General features: G+C 39.3%; 1 protein-coding gene across 3 annotated transcripts in view; it reads right to left on the reverse strand.

Moving 5' to 3' along the window:
• RIPOR2 (RHO family interacting cell polarization regulator 2) overlaps positions 1-19,740 on the reverse strand; it is a 133,316-nt gene that overhangs the window by 20,643 nt on the left and 92,933 nt on the right. For all 3 annotated transcript variants that reach the window (XM_081952755.1, XM_081952753.1, XM_081952754.1), the window contains exons 7-13: positions 16,507-16,656; positions 15,125-15,188; positions 9,148-9,191; positions 8,233-8,358; positions 5,415-5,563; positions 4,895-5,024; positions 2,769-3,440 (exon numbers count right to left, since the gene is read on the reverse strand). In XM_081952755.1, the coding sequence (XP_081808881.1) occupies positions 2,769-3,440; positions 4,895-5,024; positions 5,415-5,563; positions 8,233-8,358; positions 9,148-9,191; positions 15,125-15,188; positions 16,507-16,656 (1,335 nt within the window). The remainder of the gene's footprint in view (positions 1-2,768; positions 3,441-4,894; positions 5,025-5,414; positions 5,564-8,232; positions 8,359-9,147; positions 9,192-15,124; positions 15,189-16,506; positions 16,657-19,740) is intronic.

The following is a 19,740-nucleotide window of genomic DNA, read 5'->3' on the forward strand; positions in this document are numbered from 1 at the left end:
GTGACCAGCACATGATGCATCTGGCCCACTATGAGTTTGACAGCTCTGGGTTAGATATAATTCAATCTAGCAATCTTACATAGCCCACCTGAACCCTACTGAGTCCATTGGGGTATCAATCACAGGTAGTCCTTCGGTTAAAATAGCCATAAAGACTGGAAGATTATTAAATGATACAATTGTAAAATGTGGTGTCATATGATGGGTGTTCACTTTTTTTCTCTCTAGTTCACTTAGTGATAGCAGTTCCAATAGTCCCAGATTGCTGTTGTTAAACAAAGACCTTCCAACTTCCTGTCTGCCTACCATTTGATTTTGTTTGTGGGAAGCAGCAGAGAATGTCAGTAACTGTTGTCATGTGACTATAGAGATGGTGGGATAGAGGGAACTCTGAGGACCAATTGTAATTCCTCCTGTTAAGTGCAGACACAAGTTTGAACCAATGGATATAAGTTGAAGACTATTTATATATGTTAAATAAAGCAGCAAATAAAATAAGGTTAAATTAACATGCCTACCTCCAATGTCATGGCAACTGCTGCCCATGATATTGAGTAATCCTCACATTATCATAAATTTAGAAGAAAGTGTGACTTTATCCACATTTGAAACTGATGGGCTGATGGGACTGAAACTGATAGGCTCATATCTTAAGCCCCTCTTTTATACATGTCATTAATCTAATACATTTTGCGGTTCATTTTAAATAGAAGATTTAAAAACTCCTATATTAAGTGAAAAAAATTGTCAACATTGTACATCTGATCACTATCAGTTATTTCTAAAATTGTAATGGTTGGCTTTTAAATAAAACACACACGGACACACAGAGGCACATACAAGATGTGTGTGTATGTGAGTGAGAGATTTAAAATATGCTAATTTGTCTGTTTCTGCATGGATATATGCATTATATTAAACAAACCATGGCTTAGGGTGGTGACTCCTGTCAAAATGACAGTTCAGGGAGTCTGAAAACAAAATAAAATTTAAGTATTCAAACTTCAAAAGGTATGATTAAGTTTGCTGCTTTATTAAATATTGAATGTATATTCTCTTACTCTTTATTTATTTTATTTTAATTAGTTTTTAACAAATTCTAAAATTGTGATTTAATATTGTTGTAAGCTATCCAAAGAAAATTTGCTTTAAAAGAGTGACACAAGTAAAAAAAATGAAATCTATTAGCTTTGCACATAAATATGCTGAAGAAAATGAAGATCAGAAACTCAATTATTTAGTGTTTTAAAACTATTTAATAAAGGTAATTTTAAAAATTACATTTCCTGTACAAACAAAGCTGTATCTGGTAACGTAAACTGAAGAGTGTAAATGTAACATTTAATGGTCTTATCAGAGCTTTCATATTCTGGGGTAATTACTGTAGTACCTTTTAGATGAAATCAAAGTGTTACATGAATATAAATTTAACCCAAGATTATCCAATGAAGTGCTAATGCATTTCCATCAATGTAGCCAATTACAAATCTGGAAAAGTGTGTGCACTGAAAGGCTTCTGTAACTAAAAATAAAGTTCAGGAGCTATTCAAACAACAATATTGCAATATTATAATATCCAAAATATTCACTGACTTGACTATCAACAGGACATTGACTGACTGTATTGTACAATACACATTTCAATTAAATGGGATGAAATGGATTACAAAAATGAATTATAGAGATGTAAAAAAAAATGCCAAGCATTATCTCCAGATATTTCTCTATTAACATCTATAATTAAACTATTCAATTTACAAACAGATAACTAAATAAAATAGCATTATGATAATGAGTGGTACTTTATTGTGCTCCCTGTAGCATTCTACTATATAATAAGCATTTCCACAATGACATCGCTAATTCAATTTGGCACTGGTTCATTTGGCACGCCAATTTATTATGACATGGAACCAAGACTTAGTTCTGCATATTGCTGTATGTGAAAACAGAACATGGAATTACTTAACTGTTAGTCATGTTACGTCAAATTAAAAGGGAGATTTAAAATCTCTTTCAAACTCAAACTTTTCTTCTATAGGCAGAGGAATAATCTTAGAAACAACAAGCAAAGCAGTAAACAATAAGCAGGATTGGAACTGGTTAATATTTAGATGAGAGGCCACAAGAAAAATTACAGAATTGTGACGGATACTTGAAAAACATTGCAGTAGAGAATACCGACAAACCAATTCTGTATTGTAATTAAGAAAACTATATCAGCATGTCATTAAACTTACCAGATTTAAATTAATCCAACCACCTGCCAATTTATATTAAACAAAGGGGGGGGGGACTGCAGTTCAATTCAGTTTGACCATCCATACCTGACTAATTTTGAGATTTCAGTCAGTGGATCTGCTCCTCACAGTATCGCCTTACATATATGACTGGAATAGGAGGGCAGAATGCATCAGAGTTTCCACAATTTTGTTGTTTTAGCTTATCTGATTGCTTTATTTAAGGCATCTTTGTTTTGTTATGTGAAAAGTACACCCATACTGTAGATATTAACAGCCAAAAGTATAATTCAGCAATAGCTAGCTGGGATTATTTCATTAGACAAAGACTTGATCTGACCCTTCCATTTTGTGATTTCTTTCTTGGTCATTCTTAGATTGAATGTAAACGGTGATGAACTGTTTGAACTGAACTGATGCTTGGTATGAGGAAAGCTACTATCTAAACAATTAGTTTTATTACTGAAGATTAGATAACAATTCTTCTATTCACAAGGAATGAAATTTCTTATTTGAAACTAAACTTACTTTTAGGATCTCATCTAGATGTGCAATTCCTTGGTCCAATTCCTGGAATTCTTTAAACTGTTCTTTGTGAGGTTCAAGAGCTAATAGAAGCCCCTGAAATGCTTCTTCTAGACTTCCATCAACACATGATTTATAGCCTTCAGATTCTCCACTAATTGACCCCTCACAATGACATTTTTCAGGTGTCATTGGCCCCTCTCCAGATGTCAATCTTTTAACCAGCTGCTTTGTGATATTGCCTTCAAAGGTATCCAGCTCTACAGGTTTGACGTCTGATAACTCCTCTGTATCCGGAAGAAGTGACTCTGAGGCACTACTTGCTAAAATCACACTGTTTCCTCTCAAATGAGGAGAACTTTGGCAAAGTTCAGACTCTATATTTGTTGTCATATTTTCACCATGCTCTTGTGGTGTTCCGTTGGATTCATATGTGGAGTCCTCACACCTTGAATGAATATTGTGTACAGTGTCAGGTTTGGATAACCTTTTCCCACTGGGAACTGGGATTGTGGCAATAATTTCAGGATTGGAATTATCTATTGTAGAGGACGAGTCCGTTGAACTGTATGATGTAGTACAATGTTCACTGGTAATGTCAATGAAACTGAAAGATAATGAACTTTTCCCGTTTTCTGCTGCTCCATTTCCAAAAACATCATCCGGTAAATTTGACTGCAAATATAATAAAAACAGTTAAAATTAAATTTTCACTGAGCTGACATTAAGCATTATTTTTTTAAAAAAGATACAATTTGCTACTTTCTGTGAAACTAGGCTATTTGTAATTATGAACTATATTTATTTAGCTTTCATGCTACTGATCTTTTCTAAAGTGACAGGAAGATACCGAAAAACAAACAAACCTGTCCAAAAGCCAGAAAATAAGAAGGATCAGAAGTAGCCCAGAATGTGTATAGAAAAATTCTAAACCAATTATGAAGCTTTTTTGAGCATTGCAAACTCATTATCTTTATGAACAAATTAAAATCTTTTCTTTAGCTGACCAGACTTTATGTAGGGAAAGTAGGCTGAAGGAACAAAATGCACACCATCACATGTCATTACATGATTGGTATTACAGTAGTAGATTACACCATAAGTATACTGGGGATTATCTTGTCTTTTTAGTCAGCAATGCTGAAATGCAGTTTCAAATCCTTAAACATAAGGATTATCCAAGATAATTAAGCAGTTTCAATATTGCAGCCTGAAATCAACGGAGATAAAATGTGAATTTTTCACTTTAGACTGCATCAAATTTATTTTTTTAGTCTTGTACCAAAAATAGTCTATGGACAAATTGTGAACCATGTGCAGATATAAATATGCTCATAAAATATTGCACATAGTAAGTGCTTTCTTATTTTAGCCTTTTCTCTAAAAAGAATTTGCAAAACTAAAACCAATCAGAGTTTTATTTGATTACATAAGAAACTTGAGCCGATAGTTATTTGCTCAATAAATAATCAGCAAACAAGATAGATCTTAAAGAGAAATATCAGATTTAGGACATGCGACAAAACAGAGGAACTGCTTGAGAAATGCAGTAAGATTTTTCATCACACCATCTGGACTCACATATTGTTCTAGCCCTGTTCTAGACCTCAGCCTGAGAGATGGCAGATCACTAAATGAGCGACTGCGACGTAGCTTGTCAAAGAAAGCATCTTGCAGAGTCTCTAAAATGGCGGAGTGGAGACTGTTTTGTGGAGGATGTTGCCATTTCTTGAAGTGTTAAGACAAAAAAACCGGGGCAATTAGTTGACTACATCGTCTTTTAAACATACTGTAAGTATACAGAGTATAGATTGATAAGAAAATATAGTGCAAAACCTCAGAACCAAAGTGCAAACTAAATGAGCTTTTATGGAAGCTTCTCACACGAAAAAGGCCCTTTGTCTACAAGGGGGAAATATCATACCTTTTTTCCTAAAAAAAGAAATGGTGGGATTCACGTTACTCATATGGAAACTTTACAGGACTTTTTCCCCAGTAGATCAAGGTAGGGGATAGAAAAAATAACCGTTGCCAATTCTCCCTTTTTCCTTTGCCCCACTTTCTGTTATCTCAAAGAAAATTGAGCAGACCATGCTACTTAGCCACTAATTGTTTTTGCTATCACTTACAAAGAATGACTGATCCTTGAAAGTTGGTGTTTCTGGGGTGCCTTGACTATAAATGGACATCCTTCTTTGAATAGCTGATGCTTTGTTTGTGTTGCCTGTTGATGGGGTAATGTCCTCCACATCAAATGGACTGCAAAAGTATAAATCTATTATTAGACTGAATCATCATTAAACTGTTATTTTACTGAATTACAAGGTTTTCTTTTCACTTAAGATATTACAGCATGAGCAATTCATCTTTTTTCTAGTGAAGTTCTAAGTACATTGTAAAACAGGTTCACAAAATAGTATTCTTGTATATATTTTCATTTCACATTTTCATATCAGAAGAGTGCATATTATCTGTGGATGCCATCTAAAAATCAACCTACAATACCATCTTGCTCTTTAAACACTCCATTATTTAAAGTGCCAGTTCAGTAGACGTATATCCCATAATTTTATTCTCTGTTGCTGGTGTTACTGGAACAACAGTTGATTTGAAATGATGATGGCTGTCCAAAAAGCCACCTTTACTTACTGCCAAGTGATTTCCAGATTCAGCTTTATTGTCCCAAGGTCATTGATATCCACAGCGACAACCTGAGGCTGAGCAGCAAACAAGTCTTTCGTTTCGCAAGTAACACTTCCAACCAAAATATGAGTGGCAAGACCTTTAACTTCTGTGACCTTTGGAACAAATTAGTGTTAATAATTAGGAACAAAATAATTGTCAACAGCTCATTATTTCAGTAGCATCTTCACATATCAAATATTAATCCTTTTAAGATCACATTGTTTGTTCAGAAGAGCACTGGGACTTGCATGTTATTATTGTGTATTAGTATGTGAAAATTACAAGGATACTAAAATGCTTCAGATTTACACAGGACTTCATATTTGCATGGATGATATTTTATTTTTGCCATAAAACAGGAAGCCGAAAACCACGTACACATTTAGGTCAGTTTTCTTACAATATATTACTAATGGTACATTATTTACACAGTTCAGAGTCGTAAAAGCTAATTATAATAATTTTTTTGTGGGAAACTTCAATGAATGAATGAGGAAGTAAGAATAAGGGGAAAATCTAGTATGTAAGACTATGGCACAGGTAAAGAGTGCCAAAAGGTACTGTTTTAAAAAACTGGACAAAGTAGCTGGATTTTATATAAAATAATAATAATAATAATAAATGGTCATGAATATGACATTATTGTATTAATGCCTGCATTTCCGAAACATTCTCACCATTTCTAACTCTTCTTTCACTAACACTGCCTCACTTATCTACCAGAACAATAGCATATAAAGAATATTTCTCTTTACATGCAGATGATACAGCTTGCAAACAAAAACCTTAATCTCTTATGGCACTGCAAAAGTCAATGTTCTTTTAGTTGTCACTGAACAAAAATTCTTAAACATATTATTTTGATTATTAATAGTGATGTTCTACTATAGTTAATACACATATACCCTATTTTTCGGACTATAAGAATGCACCAGAGTATAAGATGCACCAAGATTTTAAAGAGGTAAATAAAAAAAAGTTTTTACACTCTGCAGGCCTCTCAAACCCTCTGCATGCCTCACTTTTTGTGAAAAACAGGGTATGCAGAGAGCTTCAGAGGCCTGAAAAGGTCTCCTGGGGCCTGGGGGGAGGGCGGCAAAAACAAGCAAAAAACAGGCCCATTTTTTGCAAAAAAAACAGGGCATGCATAGGCTTTGGGAGGCTTGTACACAGGGGTAAAATCCAGCAGGTTCTGGAGAACCAGTAATGGAAATTTTGAGTAGTTTGAAGAACTGGCAAATGCCACTTCCTGGTAGCCCCAGAGTGGGGTGGGAATGGAGATTTTGCAGTATCCTTCCCCTGCCACGCCCACCAAGCCACACCGCGCCCACCAAACCAGTAAAAAAAATGAGTTTCTCCACTGCTTGTAGAGTACTCCTGGGGGCTGGGGAAAAATGGGCAAAAAATGGCCCGTTTTTCGCAAAGACAAGCCCATTTTTTTGCAAAAAACAGGGCATGCATAGGTTTTGGGAGGCTTGTAGAGTGATCATAGGACTGGGTCAAAAACAAGCAAAAAACAGCCATTTTTCACGAAAAGGCACCATTTTTTGCAAAAGAACAGGGCACGCATTGGCTTTAGGAGGCTTGTAGAGTGCTCAAATAAAAAGCACTGAAAGTATCATTTTTAAAAAATGGAAAGAAGTTTGTGTTTATTCATTCAATTGAAAGGGTTTACTTTACAGACACACTTAACATTTTATTACTTTATTCTTTTACATTTAATACTTCATTTGAATATTCAACTGATAAGCATCATCTTAGAAATGATATATGAAACTTCTAATTGTGCTCTGTAATATTGATAGTCTTTGACATGATGGTCACTTAATGGGGTCTCCCGTCTCCCCCCAGTTACTTATCCCGATTTTAAAATTACGATGGCTATTTAATGACTCCTGAAAAAATGCTGAAAAAAACAGGAGTGATGAATCACTCAACTACTCCAATGACTTATAATTGTAATTCTGGGCTCAGTTATGGTCATAGGTCAAGAATTATCTGTATAGAAGAACAAATTCCCAAGTGGAAGTAATCTCTTGAAAATTACAGCAAACTAATCCACATAAATGAAGCTACAAACACCTAGTCTCCTTCCCTGACTAGTTTTTTCTCAATAGAATTTCACAATAAAATAAGTCGATGCATGCAAAATATTATCAATACATTCAGTGAATTAAAGGAAACCGGAATGACATTGCTTATTCTCCATAGATCAATATTTCTAATGGAATGCATTAGTGGTTTTAAGGAAAGAGGGGAGATGTTGCTTAGGAAACTATCAGATAAGAGAAGCAGGAGTTCGCAATCACTGAACAGCAGAGAAAGAAACTGAGAAAAGACCTGTCCTCATAGTTCAAGCAGTTAAAAGTGGCAGAAGTTTGTACTCTCAGATTTGCAAGATTCTGTTAATGTAGCCTTACAATAAATAGAATTAGTTCACCTAGTCCTGTTTCCTGTTTGATTTACCTGAGAGGGCTGACAATATCAGGTATAATTATATTACTATATGAGGACCCAGATTGTTTGGGGCAATAAGCTGACTCTGTAAACCACTTACAGAGGGCTGTAAAGCACTGTGAAGAGGTATAGAAGTCTAAATGCTATTGCTATTACAGTTATATTTAGGAAAGCTTTTTTTTAGGAAAATCCATTTATTTTCTAAAGTCTTTAAGTGTTAATTGATTTTAACTTCACCCATTTTGAGATCACCTTTTATATTTGCAACTGTTGCAAAAACAGAAAGGCAGGCAATGTACTTAATAAGAAAACAATACATCAATACCTTAATGGAGATTAACCCAGCAATAAGGGGGAGGAAGATCATTTCTTCTCCATCCCAACTTTGCTTATCATTGACTTCTATTTTGCCTTTTAGTTTCCATCTTTGACGGCCGTACCTCATGAAAATCTGTGAAAACAAAACGTGATCTCATTGTTCATATTCATATATACTTTGTTCTTATTCTACCATTCTGAATCACCCACAATGAGTGAAGAACCCAACAGAACTAATGGATTTGCTTCAATGCATTACAGAACCGGTTCTATTTTGGATTGGAAAATAATGCAAATCATATATTTCCAAGGAAAAAAGTGGATCGAATTCTTAATACATCACTCTAGAACATCACAAAGAAGAGAAAGAGAATCACCTTAAAGTGAGATGGGTTGCAAACAAATCTAATAAATAAATAAATAATAACTACATAAGATTGTCAACATAAATATTATTTCATGAAGCATTACAACATGGCACATAAATGCAGAATCACAAAGTATTCAGATTAGAGATATGACTTTGTTCCTGTTCTTTGTTCTAAATTTTCCACCTTACTATTTGTTGGTAAAATAAAATATCTGTCTTTTGAGAAAAAAAAAGGCAGTCGACTTGAACTATTGATCTGCTCTACTCAGCCTGTCCTAGTTAGATTTGAAGCCACAAGAGGGAAAGGATCTATGCCAAGAATAAAATATTTAGAGACTCCTGACATGCTTCCAAGACAAAGCTAAAGAAAGATCTGTTGTTATCTTGGAAGGCATCAATCAGCTCTCTGGGACCAATCTCATAGTCTTTATGTGGGAACTGTTCAGAGTGCATTCATCCATAAACACAGAATAGTGGGACCTTTCTTGCTGTACAGGACATGAGAACAGTAAGAAATGCATGATGGAAGATGACATTTACAAAGTTACTTACCTCATACTGGTCTCCGGGGCAAAGTCGAGCAAAGCCAGCCAGACCTAGAAGCCAATAACATTTAAAAACTGTTTTAGGTGAAATGCTTATACTTGAGAAGTGGTTCAGATGAAATGTTTGCGTTGTCCCCTTATATATTAATGACAACACCCTACAATGTTGCCAGAGCACTTATGAATCTAAGAGAGCAACTTTCAGAGTGACTTTTATTCTCTTTTCATTAACAGAAATGATTGTTTTCCCATTTACCTTCTCTGAAGGACTGAGAATAGTAGTGACTGAAACCTGATTGTTTGCTATTACAAGGGTTAATACAATGCATGAGAACACTATTCAATTATCAGCATCTAACTTCTTGAATTCTGCCTGCCCAATTGGCACAATCTGAGTATTAATGTCTTAGAAATGTAAAATGTAACTTTCAAATTCATATGAAGAAACTAAATTCTGTTCAAATAAGAGACGCATTTAGTTTTCACTTCTCATGAAGTAATGTCATTTGTTTTCTCACGTTAACCACTGGGCAACTCTGTACCTAGAAATAGGTATCATTATATAGATCTAAAGTGAACAGAAAGAGACACTTTTTACTATGTTTATTTTTTTTTTTGAATACACATTAAATCCAATTAATATGGACATTCTTTTACTTTTAAAGGTTGGTTTGGAATTCCTGAGTTGCAAACTATTTTCACAGAGTTTTCTCTGGAGCAAAAACCGATTCTACAGTTAACGGTAAGTAGAATTCACAGTTGCTCAGATTTTTCTTTCCTAGCACTTTATCAGTACAGTTCCTATATCCTTTAGGTTGTCAATGTCTTTCTGAAATGAGGTGTTTATTATTGCATTCAATATTCTAGCTGCAATCTGACCAATGCACAATAGAAAAATCATGACTTTTCTTGACTTAACACTAAGTATCTACTAAAACTCTCATCTAAGAGTCTCTCCCTTCTTCCCTTCATCTGTCTCTCTCTCTCTCCCCACTCCTTTCCTCTCTCTCTCACCTCCCCCCCCCAAAAAAAAAACACTACAGTGATGGGACTGGGTTTTAACTGTATGGAGCAGCAAGGAAATCCTATTGACATTGGAACAAACTTTTTGATCTCTAGGTGGCACCAGTCCCTCATAAATGCTTGCTGAATGGTTTTTTTTTTAAATGGTTTAGTTTTTTAAAAAAATATTTATTTGTAATCTACATTAATTATAACTGCTCTTTAACCTCAATCAAATGCTTTAGGGGAAGTTTATTAAAAAGTATGATAATAAGTGCCCTTAGTTTTATAGATAATCAAACACTACAGATGATGAAGATGATGTTGATGATACAATATTAAGCACCAGTCATGAGAGGTAAACCTGGTTCAGATCCTTCTTCTTCCCAGCCACTCAATGTTGCAATTATTGGAACCATTTAATTTTAGTGCTATCTTGCAATAAGGCTTTTTTAGGGGAGGAAGAGGGTGACTTCAAGTCAATTTTGACTCCTGGAAACTGTCTGGACAGTTTTACAGTTTTTATGGCAAGATTTCAGAAATGATTTGTCACTGCCTTGTTCCTAGCACTGGAAAAAAGTGACTGGCCCAAGATCACCCATCTAGCTCTATGCCCAAGGCAGGACTAGAACTCATGGGTTTTTTTATTTCTAGCCTGGTGCCTTAGGCACTAGACCCACCTATCCTTCTTACTGGAATTCTATGGATGTCTATTCCTTTCATGAAATACTAGTCCAGCATAGAAATATAGAATCTGCTTAAAGTCAAACAAAAGAATCAGATGGCATGATTTATGCATCCATCTGAATTAGGGCCTTTTAAGAAAAAGGGGTAACAGCAATTGAGGCCTTAATAAACACGAGAATATGTAAGAAAAGAAGAATGGGAACAGCTGGATATGTAGTCAGGTTATCATCCTCTGGCCTAAACAAATTACTTTTCTTTAGCTGGCGTTAATGGAAAATTAACTTAAATTAGAAACAAAAGCTTTCAGTTTCCTTTGGCACCCTATACAAAAAGAAGGGTTGGGATATGAATCTAATTGACAGAAATCAATCAGAAATCATGATTTCTCATTACATTTTCATCAAGATGTCCTTTAAAACATAGTACATTTCATAACAGAACAGGGGTTTTAAAAAGTGCCATATTTGCATCAAAAAAATAATAATGCCTGGAGAGACTGAAAGTAAGTCTACTCATTTACTAAGCCTTTTAGTAAGTTATTATGAGACACCCACTGTTTATTATCACCTTTAAAGCACAAAATGCATGTGTGACTCACAAATAGCTACCATGTTAATAGACAGCCTACTGTTTCTCTGGCAGATATTAAGAGTGCAACTCCCATTGATATTTTCTACTATCCAAATTCGTTCAGGCCTATGGGATATAGAATACAATACCTGGAAAGTTGCACATGGTTTATGCCAACAGCTAACAACACAATGGAAATACTGTTAATAATGGAGAGGGGGTGGAGAGAATGGGACTTGGCTATGTTATTTAAAATGCAATAGATGCATTTCCAAAGACACAACTTAATGAAAACTGATAAGATATAATATTAGCAACCCAAGTCCAGGACCTCTCCCCACAAAAATACTTTTCTCTGTATTCAGCAATAAATAAATACAAAATACAATAATAATTCCTATTTCATCAAGAAATTCTAGATCACAGACAAAAATAAGAATCGGCTTTCCTGAGACCAAGGATGGTTAATGTACGTGAACTGTCTTTCTTTCTAATATCACATATTCATTCAGGCAAGGAAACTATGGGCATTTATTGGGCAAACGAAATTCTTATTCACTTTTTAAAGCTAAGAAGATAGCTTCTTCCACCTAGAAATATGTATCATATCTTAAGATTTTCAGCAGCAGTCTAAATCCCAGAACAAAATTATTTTCCATTGGGTTGATATTAACATTCACATTCTTATTTGTTTGGTATTTATAGACTTGAAACATTTACTATTACTCTGCAGAGGGCTTTTCCTTTAATGTTACAGTTTGATTTTCGCTACCGTGTTTCCCCGAAAAAAGACAGGGCCTTATTTTCTTTTGCCCCACGAAATAGGGCCTTGGGCTTATTATAGGGGGAGGGCTTATTGTTTTGGGGTTGCCGCGCAGCTGCTCCCTTGCGAACTGGTTCCCGAAGGGCCGGGCACAGCCTCAGGGGCAAAGCAGCCATGAGGTGACCACGCTCATGAGCAGCCGCCCGGCAAACCCCCTCTCCAGTCGGGCGCCATTCACTGACCTAGGGAGTATTACTAAGGGCCCAAGGCACGTGGTGCTCTGCCCGCTCCCCAGCTCCCATGGCTTGGTACTGGCTGGCTGGATAGGGGGGTTGCGCGAGCGCCTGTTCTGCCCCCGCCGTGCTCCGAGCATAACTTCTTCTCCAGCTTCCAAACTCCAAAACTCGGCTGTCGAATCTTCAAGCAGCGGCCGCTCTAAGAGTGCGCTCTATGGTTGTGGGCTGGCTGCTGGAAGACTGTCTGTCCGGAAGCCTGTCTGTCTGGCAGCCGGCCCGCAACCATAGAGCGCATTCCTAGAGCGGCTGCTACTGGAAGACTCGGCAGCCGAGTTTTGGAGTTTGGAAGCCGGAGAAGAAGTTATGCTCGGAACGCGGCAGCGGGGGGAACAAGCGCTCACGCAACCCCCCTATCCAGCCAGCAGAGCTCCATGCACTGACCTAGGGGGTATCCTGAATGTGCCAAGTCGCGGGAGCTGGGGAGCGGGTAGAGCACCACATGCCTTGGAGCCTTAGGGATACCCCCTAGGTCAGTGAATGGCGCTCTGCCCGGCTGGAGAGGGGGTTTGTTGGGCGGCTGCTCGTGAGCATGGTCACCTCATGGGTGCTTCGCCCCTGAGGTTGTGCCTGGCTCTTCGGGAACCTGCTCGCAAAGGAGCAGCCACCCGGCAACTCCCAACTCCAGCCAGACAGAATGCCACACCCCAACCTATAGGTATCCCGAAGGCGCCAAGCAATGTGAGCGCCTTTCCCCCGGCTCCCGCGGCTTGGCGCCTTCGGGATACCTCTAGGTCGGTGAGCGGTGCTCTGCCTGGCCGGAGGGGGGGGTTGTCCAGGGGGCTTATTTTCAGGGGTGGGCTTATATTTTTGCCCACGTGAAAAATGTGGCAAGGCGTTAGTTTCAGGAGAGGTCGTATTTTCGGGGAAACATGGTACCTGTCCATAAGTACATATATTTTTGAATGGGGAGAAAACAAATTAAAATGAATAATAAGGATTTTTTTCCTTAAGGAGCACTGGTCTTAGAAATGCTGCTGCATTAACTTGCTATGGAACTGCTCCAACATACCTTAGAAGGTTAACATTCAAAGCTTTATATTTCATATTAAATCATGCTGAGTATTGCTAAAGTTAAAGTTCCAGTTCCTACAAATGTGCCTGCTGCTAGAGTTTATATCCATTCCTACTCTTGCTGGAAATCTATATGCTCACTTTATTGTAATGCATGATTTAGGTTAATGCTGAAAGAAAAATGAATCCTCTACAATAACAATATGCTGAGAAGAAAAGTATCCATCCTCTAGTGGGAACAGGCCACTCAGATGTTGAGAAACAGAGCCTTAGGCAGATATCAGAAAATGAGCCTAAATCATTGCATTTCATTTATGTTAATCATAAAAAGTACCATTTGGAAAATGAAAACATCAAAGATAAGTAATATTGCTGAAATTCGTATTTGCATTCTTCTCTTTTCTAAGTACATTAGGATGTGACATAGACGAATACTTCAGGGAGAAAGCTTCTAAAAAAATAAATAATTTTATGGCCCTGTCTGCAATTAGAAGTAACTACTTTGGTGACACTAGATTGAGTATCAAATAAATGTAAGTCTCTCCTTGGACAATTAATGTTTCATAATTTGATACCTATTTATGTAATGTATTGCAATAGATATCTATAGAGTCTCACAGCTTTTCATTTATGGGTTAAGGATTAATTAAGATGAGGTGTCTCCATGAGTTAGGACCATAATTCTGGGCTCAGTTACATACGTTGAAGACTACCTGTACAAGTTTAAGATTTTAAATCTTTTTTTGGAATAAACAGCAAAAGGGTGATCAGCACTTGTGATTTTGGAAAGTTAAAAAAGTGATAGAAATTAAGGAAGGAAATGCCCTTTTCTATTTTTGTGGTGGTATTTTATTTCACCACATGTGGAGAGGAGAGGAGACGAGGTGAGAGGAGAAGAGAGGAGAGAAGAGAGGAAAGCAGCCAAAGTTTAAAACAAGAACCCTCAAAATATCAACAGATATACAAGGGTCTCTTAGGATGCTCCAAGTTAACAATCATCAAGTTTTTCTATTGATGTATGAAATTCAGTCTATATATGAATTGAAGTGACTTTCAAGGGAAAAAGAATGTTAAATTATAAATTCACAAATTTCTCAAGAGGCAATATTGTCTACTAAAGACGCTTCTGTTCCACTCACACTAATAAATTGAGACAGAGATATGGATATCTTTAATACCTACCCAACTATTTATTCATGCAATTCTAAGTATACGGTATGCTTCAGAGGTGTTTATCTTTTTAATTAGTCAAATATTGATCTCATATAAAGTAATATCAATATTTACAATTTTAGCACTTTTTTCAGCTCTACAATAAGTTAATTGCATAATAAAATATATGCAAAAAATAAGCATCTTTTAAGTATAATTTTTGATCTTAAAAGGTATTTTAACCTTTTTACCCATATCTTTAAACAAGACAAAAGCTTTATAAAATGTGCTGTAAATGCTTGCTATTTCAATTAACATGAGACATTTCAATTTAGAAACACAGCAGAAACATTTGGAAAACTTTATACCCAGAGGTGAGTGAGAGACAAAACCCTCTTATTTGAATTGAACTGTCCTCTCTGTGCTGTCAGAAACCATACACAGAGATCCCTTGCTGAGATGTTTGTGTAGAAAATGGCATGAGGGGCAAGACAATTAATTACCTTTCATCTTGATGCAGAACTCTCCCATTAAATTTTCCAGCTCTCCTTCAATGGCACACATGTTCTGTGTAGGAAAACAGAAGACTAATGTCAGATCAACTATTCCAAATGAATTATATAAAGGTACCTTAAAAACACATTGAACTGTGTTCATTACCACTAATTATAATGTCGTGATTTCTGAAGTAGGCCTTGGTTGAGTTTACAGCAATAGTAACGGGTGGAAAAAAATCAGTGCTCCCTTGGAAATCATGCCTTCCTGGTTACCCAGGGATCAAAATCCAATAGTTTCTTTCAGATCACTGAATTTTATTAAAATGAATCATATAAGCAACCATTTTTTCTACCCATGGGTTCAAATATTCTAGCAGGACATTTGGAAAACTACGATGAACAGTTGCTTTCAATTGTAAAAATATCCAATGAAATACAAAGACAGGCACTCTTTATACATAGGACTAAGCATTTGCATTAAGTACCACATCAAAGTACTGTTCGTTTTGGTAATCATAAGTTATATTATAAATTATTGTACTTACATCACATATTATAAAACATTTAACTTTGCTAAGTAAACATGTATTCCTAGATATATGGGCAATTCTACACCAAAAAAAATTAATAATAATTAAGAAACTGATATTAATCAAAATTACTAAAATAGTCATGCTTGATGAAGAGGCAAATCCTGTCTAATATCTGCAGGAATGTTAATATTCCACTCCGAATGAATCAAATGTCCTTAAATCTTTCATTCTGGAAGGGCACCTTTGCTTTACAAACTATTAATTGCAGTGACTTCAACACAATGTTTCAGATTTGATTTTAAAATGGCGCACTGGCCTACAACTTTTAAAACTATAGTGCCTTTTCATGAAATTGTGTAGCATCTCAAACTGTAGAAGCATTTTTCTAGAAAATAGATACAGTGGCTTTAATGAATTCCAAATAGATCCTTCTAAGTTCCTACTGGGTGAGTCAAATTTTTCAATTTTCAATTTCCAAACATTAGGGGTACTCAAAAGATGTGACATGCCTTGGGGATTGTAAAGATATTTTGATTACTTTAATAGAATTTAAATGTGCTTGTTAAGTAACTACATAAATATAGTAACTTTTTAACATTTTGTTTGTTTCATTCCTACAAACTTGCTTAAGTTTGCTCTAAAGCATTTTTTTGGAATCAAACCTCATGTGCTAAACAGGCTATTTTTTATGGCAAAACACACAATGCTGCATAAATTTAATAATTTTCACTGTAAATACATTTTTTAAAAATCCATAATCCATAATAATTTTTTCACAACAATTGAATCTTTCTATTGCAGTAATTGCAAAATTTCAATCTAGGAAGTCTAAAGAAAAAGTAGATCATTTTATACCTCGGTATATTCTTTATAGGTTTTATTGATTTCTGATAAACTTTCTCGAGCCGCCTTGCTAGCAGGGGACAACCCATAGGCTTGCTTCATTTTGCTGGCACCATCACGAAGCCGCCTTTGGATACAGTAGGCTTCAAAGAGTTCATCTACCTGATAGGAAGAAAAACAGCAAAACTGAGAGGTTGGAGGGGATTGAAACCAATCGAAAGATGTATAAATTATTCAGGTGAAAATGACCATTGGCTTACCTGAAGGGTCCTTTTCTGTGCACCGCGGGAGAGTCCAAGCAATGGGTTAATTCAGTCTGGTTGCCCTGGATACTGAGGAACTTTTTTTCTCCCTTTAACCACACCTCCTCGTGTGATTACTGCCAGAATTAATTGCCGAAAAGTCAATCTGTCGAGAGGATGGAGCGAAGGCGTCCAAGGAGTTTTCAGTTGAAAAAAGAGGAAAGAATCCCCGGGCCGAAGACCAGGGTGGGTTGGACTCTCCCGCGGTGCACAGAAAAGGACCCTTCAGGTAAGCCAATGGTCATTTTCCTGTGCACCGCTTGGAGAGTCCAAGCAATGGGACATACCCAAGTTATTGTCCGGTTGGGTGGGCAGAATCAGAGTCCCGGGATTCGGTCGAAGAAACGACCCCTTGAAGTACCCTCCTGCCAAAGGACGCCTCAGCCGAGGCGTAAACGTCCAGTTTGTAATGACGGATGAAGGGCGACGGGGAGGACCACGTAGCCGCCTTACAAATGTCTAGTATTGATGCCTGGGTGGCCCAGGCCGCTGTGGTAGCCGCGCTGCGAGTGGAGTGCGCAGTGATGCCTCGGGGCACCGATCTGGACTGACTTTCGTAGGCCAGGGCGATGCCGGCGCGCAGCCACCTGCCAACAGTGGAAGAGGAGACTTTCTTGCCCAGGGAACCTGGATGAAATGACACGAATAAAGACTCCGACTTCCGGAATTCGGAGGTGTGGGCGATGTATGTTTTCAGCGCCCTTCTCACGTCCAACATGTGCCACTGTCGTTCCCTGGGATGTGACGGTCTCGGACAGAAATCAGGAATCACAATTTCTTGCGTTCTATGAAACCAAGTATTAACCTTTGGAATAAAGGTAGGGTCCAGTCTCAACACCACCCTATCTGGGTGGACGGTACATAGGTCCTGGCGAACCGACAGGGCTGCCAGTTCTGAAATACGACGAGCTGACGTCACGGCGATGAGGAATGCCGTCTTTAGTGTAAGATGACGTAGCGACGTAGTGCTGAGAGGCTCGAAGGGTGGAGTGGTGAGCGCCTGCAGAACCACGGACAGCTGCCAGGTGGGGTAACGATGGACCGTGGGAGGTCGTAAGTTACAAGCTCCCTTGAGGAAGGAACGGACCCTGGGCACCTTGCTAAGGGGCAAGACCGGGTCACCGGCCCAAACGGTGGAGAGGGCCGCCACCTGTCGTCGAAGGGTATTTGGAGCGAGGCCCTTGGCAAGACCCCCTTGTAGTAAGTCCAGGACGCGGGAGACCGGAGCCGTCACCGGGTCTAAACGTAAGGCGTCGCACCATTTGGCGAAGGAGGCCCACGAGGCATCGTAGATTCGAGTGGTTGACGGTCGCCTAGCTGCCTGAATGGTGTGTATTACCTCCCCTGAGAAGCCCTCGCGCCTCAGCTGGTCCCCCTCAAGTGCCAGACGGCCAATTGTAGCCATTGGGGCTCTGGATGAGTTACGGCCCCCTGGCTGAGGGAGACTTGGTCTGGAGGAATCTTCCACGGAGGTGACAGGGAGAGGCTGACCAGGTCGGCGAACCACGAACGACGGGGCCAGTGCGGGGCCACGAGGAGCACCTCCGCCTCCTCCGCGATGATCCTGTGGATGACTTGTGGAATCAGGGGCAGAGGAGGAAAGGCATAAAGTAGGCCCCGGGGCCAAGGGGAGCGAAGGGCATCCGTCCCTTCCGCCCCCGGGGACTGGAAGCGGGAGAAATAGCGGTGAAGTTGAGCATTTTCCCTGGATGCGAATAGGTCGACCGCGGGGGTGCCGAACCTGCGGGACAGCTGGCGAAACAGAGCCGGATCCAGTTTCCACTCTGCCGGGTCTATGGTGGTCCTGCTCAGCCAGTCCGCCTGGGTGTTGTCGACTCCCGAAATGTGGTCGGAGCGAAGAGATGCCAGATGCCTCTCCGCCCAGCGCCCCAGGGATTCCGCTTCCTTCATCAACGTCTTGGATCTGGTGCCCCCCTGGCGGTTTATGTGGGCCTTGGTGGCCACATTGTCCGTCATCAGTAGGACATGTTGATGGTGAATGTCCTGGCGAAAATGCCGGAGTGCCAGGCGGGCCGCACGCAGTTCCAGAAGATTGATGCTGCAGGAGCTCTCTGCGAGTGACCATTTGCCTTGCACCACTAGATGACCCATGTGTGCCCCCCAGCCGGCGAGGCTTGCGTCTGTGGTGACCACTAACCGGTTGGGCTCCTTGAACAGGTGGCCCTTGAGGAGAGCAGGGGACGTCCACCATCGGAGCGATCTCTTCACTGTTGGGGAAACGCTCACCAGTCGATTTGAGTTGCTCCTTGAGGCCCTCTGGTGAGGAAGGAGGAGCCATTGGAGAGCTCTGGAGTGGAGGCGAGCCCATGGGACGATCGAGATGGAAGAGATCATTTTTCCCAACAGCTGTGACAGGAGGACGATCGGTACCTGTCTCGCGAGCATCACCTTGCGGGTCATGGCCACTAAGCTGTCTAGCCTGTCCTGGGATAGGAAGACCCTGCACAGGGAAGTGTCTATGACCGCCCCCAGGTGGATAAGTCTAGTGGTGGGAACCAGATGGCTTTTCTTCAGATTTAGGGAAAAACCGTGGCTCCTCAGGGTTCTCATTGTGATGCGGAGGTCCCGCAAGGCCTGCTGCCTGGACGACGACTGGATCAGGATGTCGTCCAGGTAGCACTGGAGCCTTATGGGTCTGCGCCTCAGTTGGGCTGCTACAACCACCAGGACCTTGGTGAAGGTCCTGGGGGCCGACGACAGGCCGAAGGGAAGGGCCCGGTATTGAAAATGCCTGCCGGCATAAAAAAAGCGCAGGAACCTCCTGTGCTGGGGACGGATGGGGATGTGTAGGTAAGCCTCCTTGAGGTCGATAGAGGTAAGGAGGTCTCCCTGACGGATCCCCGACAGGATGGACTGGAGGGACTGTATCTTGAACCTCCAGTAGGCAATGTGCCTGTTGAGGTTCTTTAGGTCCAAGATGGCC

The sequence above is a fragment of the Natrix helvetica genome (genome assembly GCF_964273705.1).
Source record: "Natrix helvetica genome assembly, chromosome: 4".
Taxonomy (NCBI): domain Eukaryota; kingdom Metazoa; phylum Chordata; class Lepidosauria; order Squamata; family Natricidae; genus Natrix; species Natrix helvetica.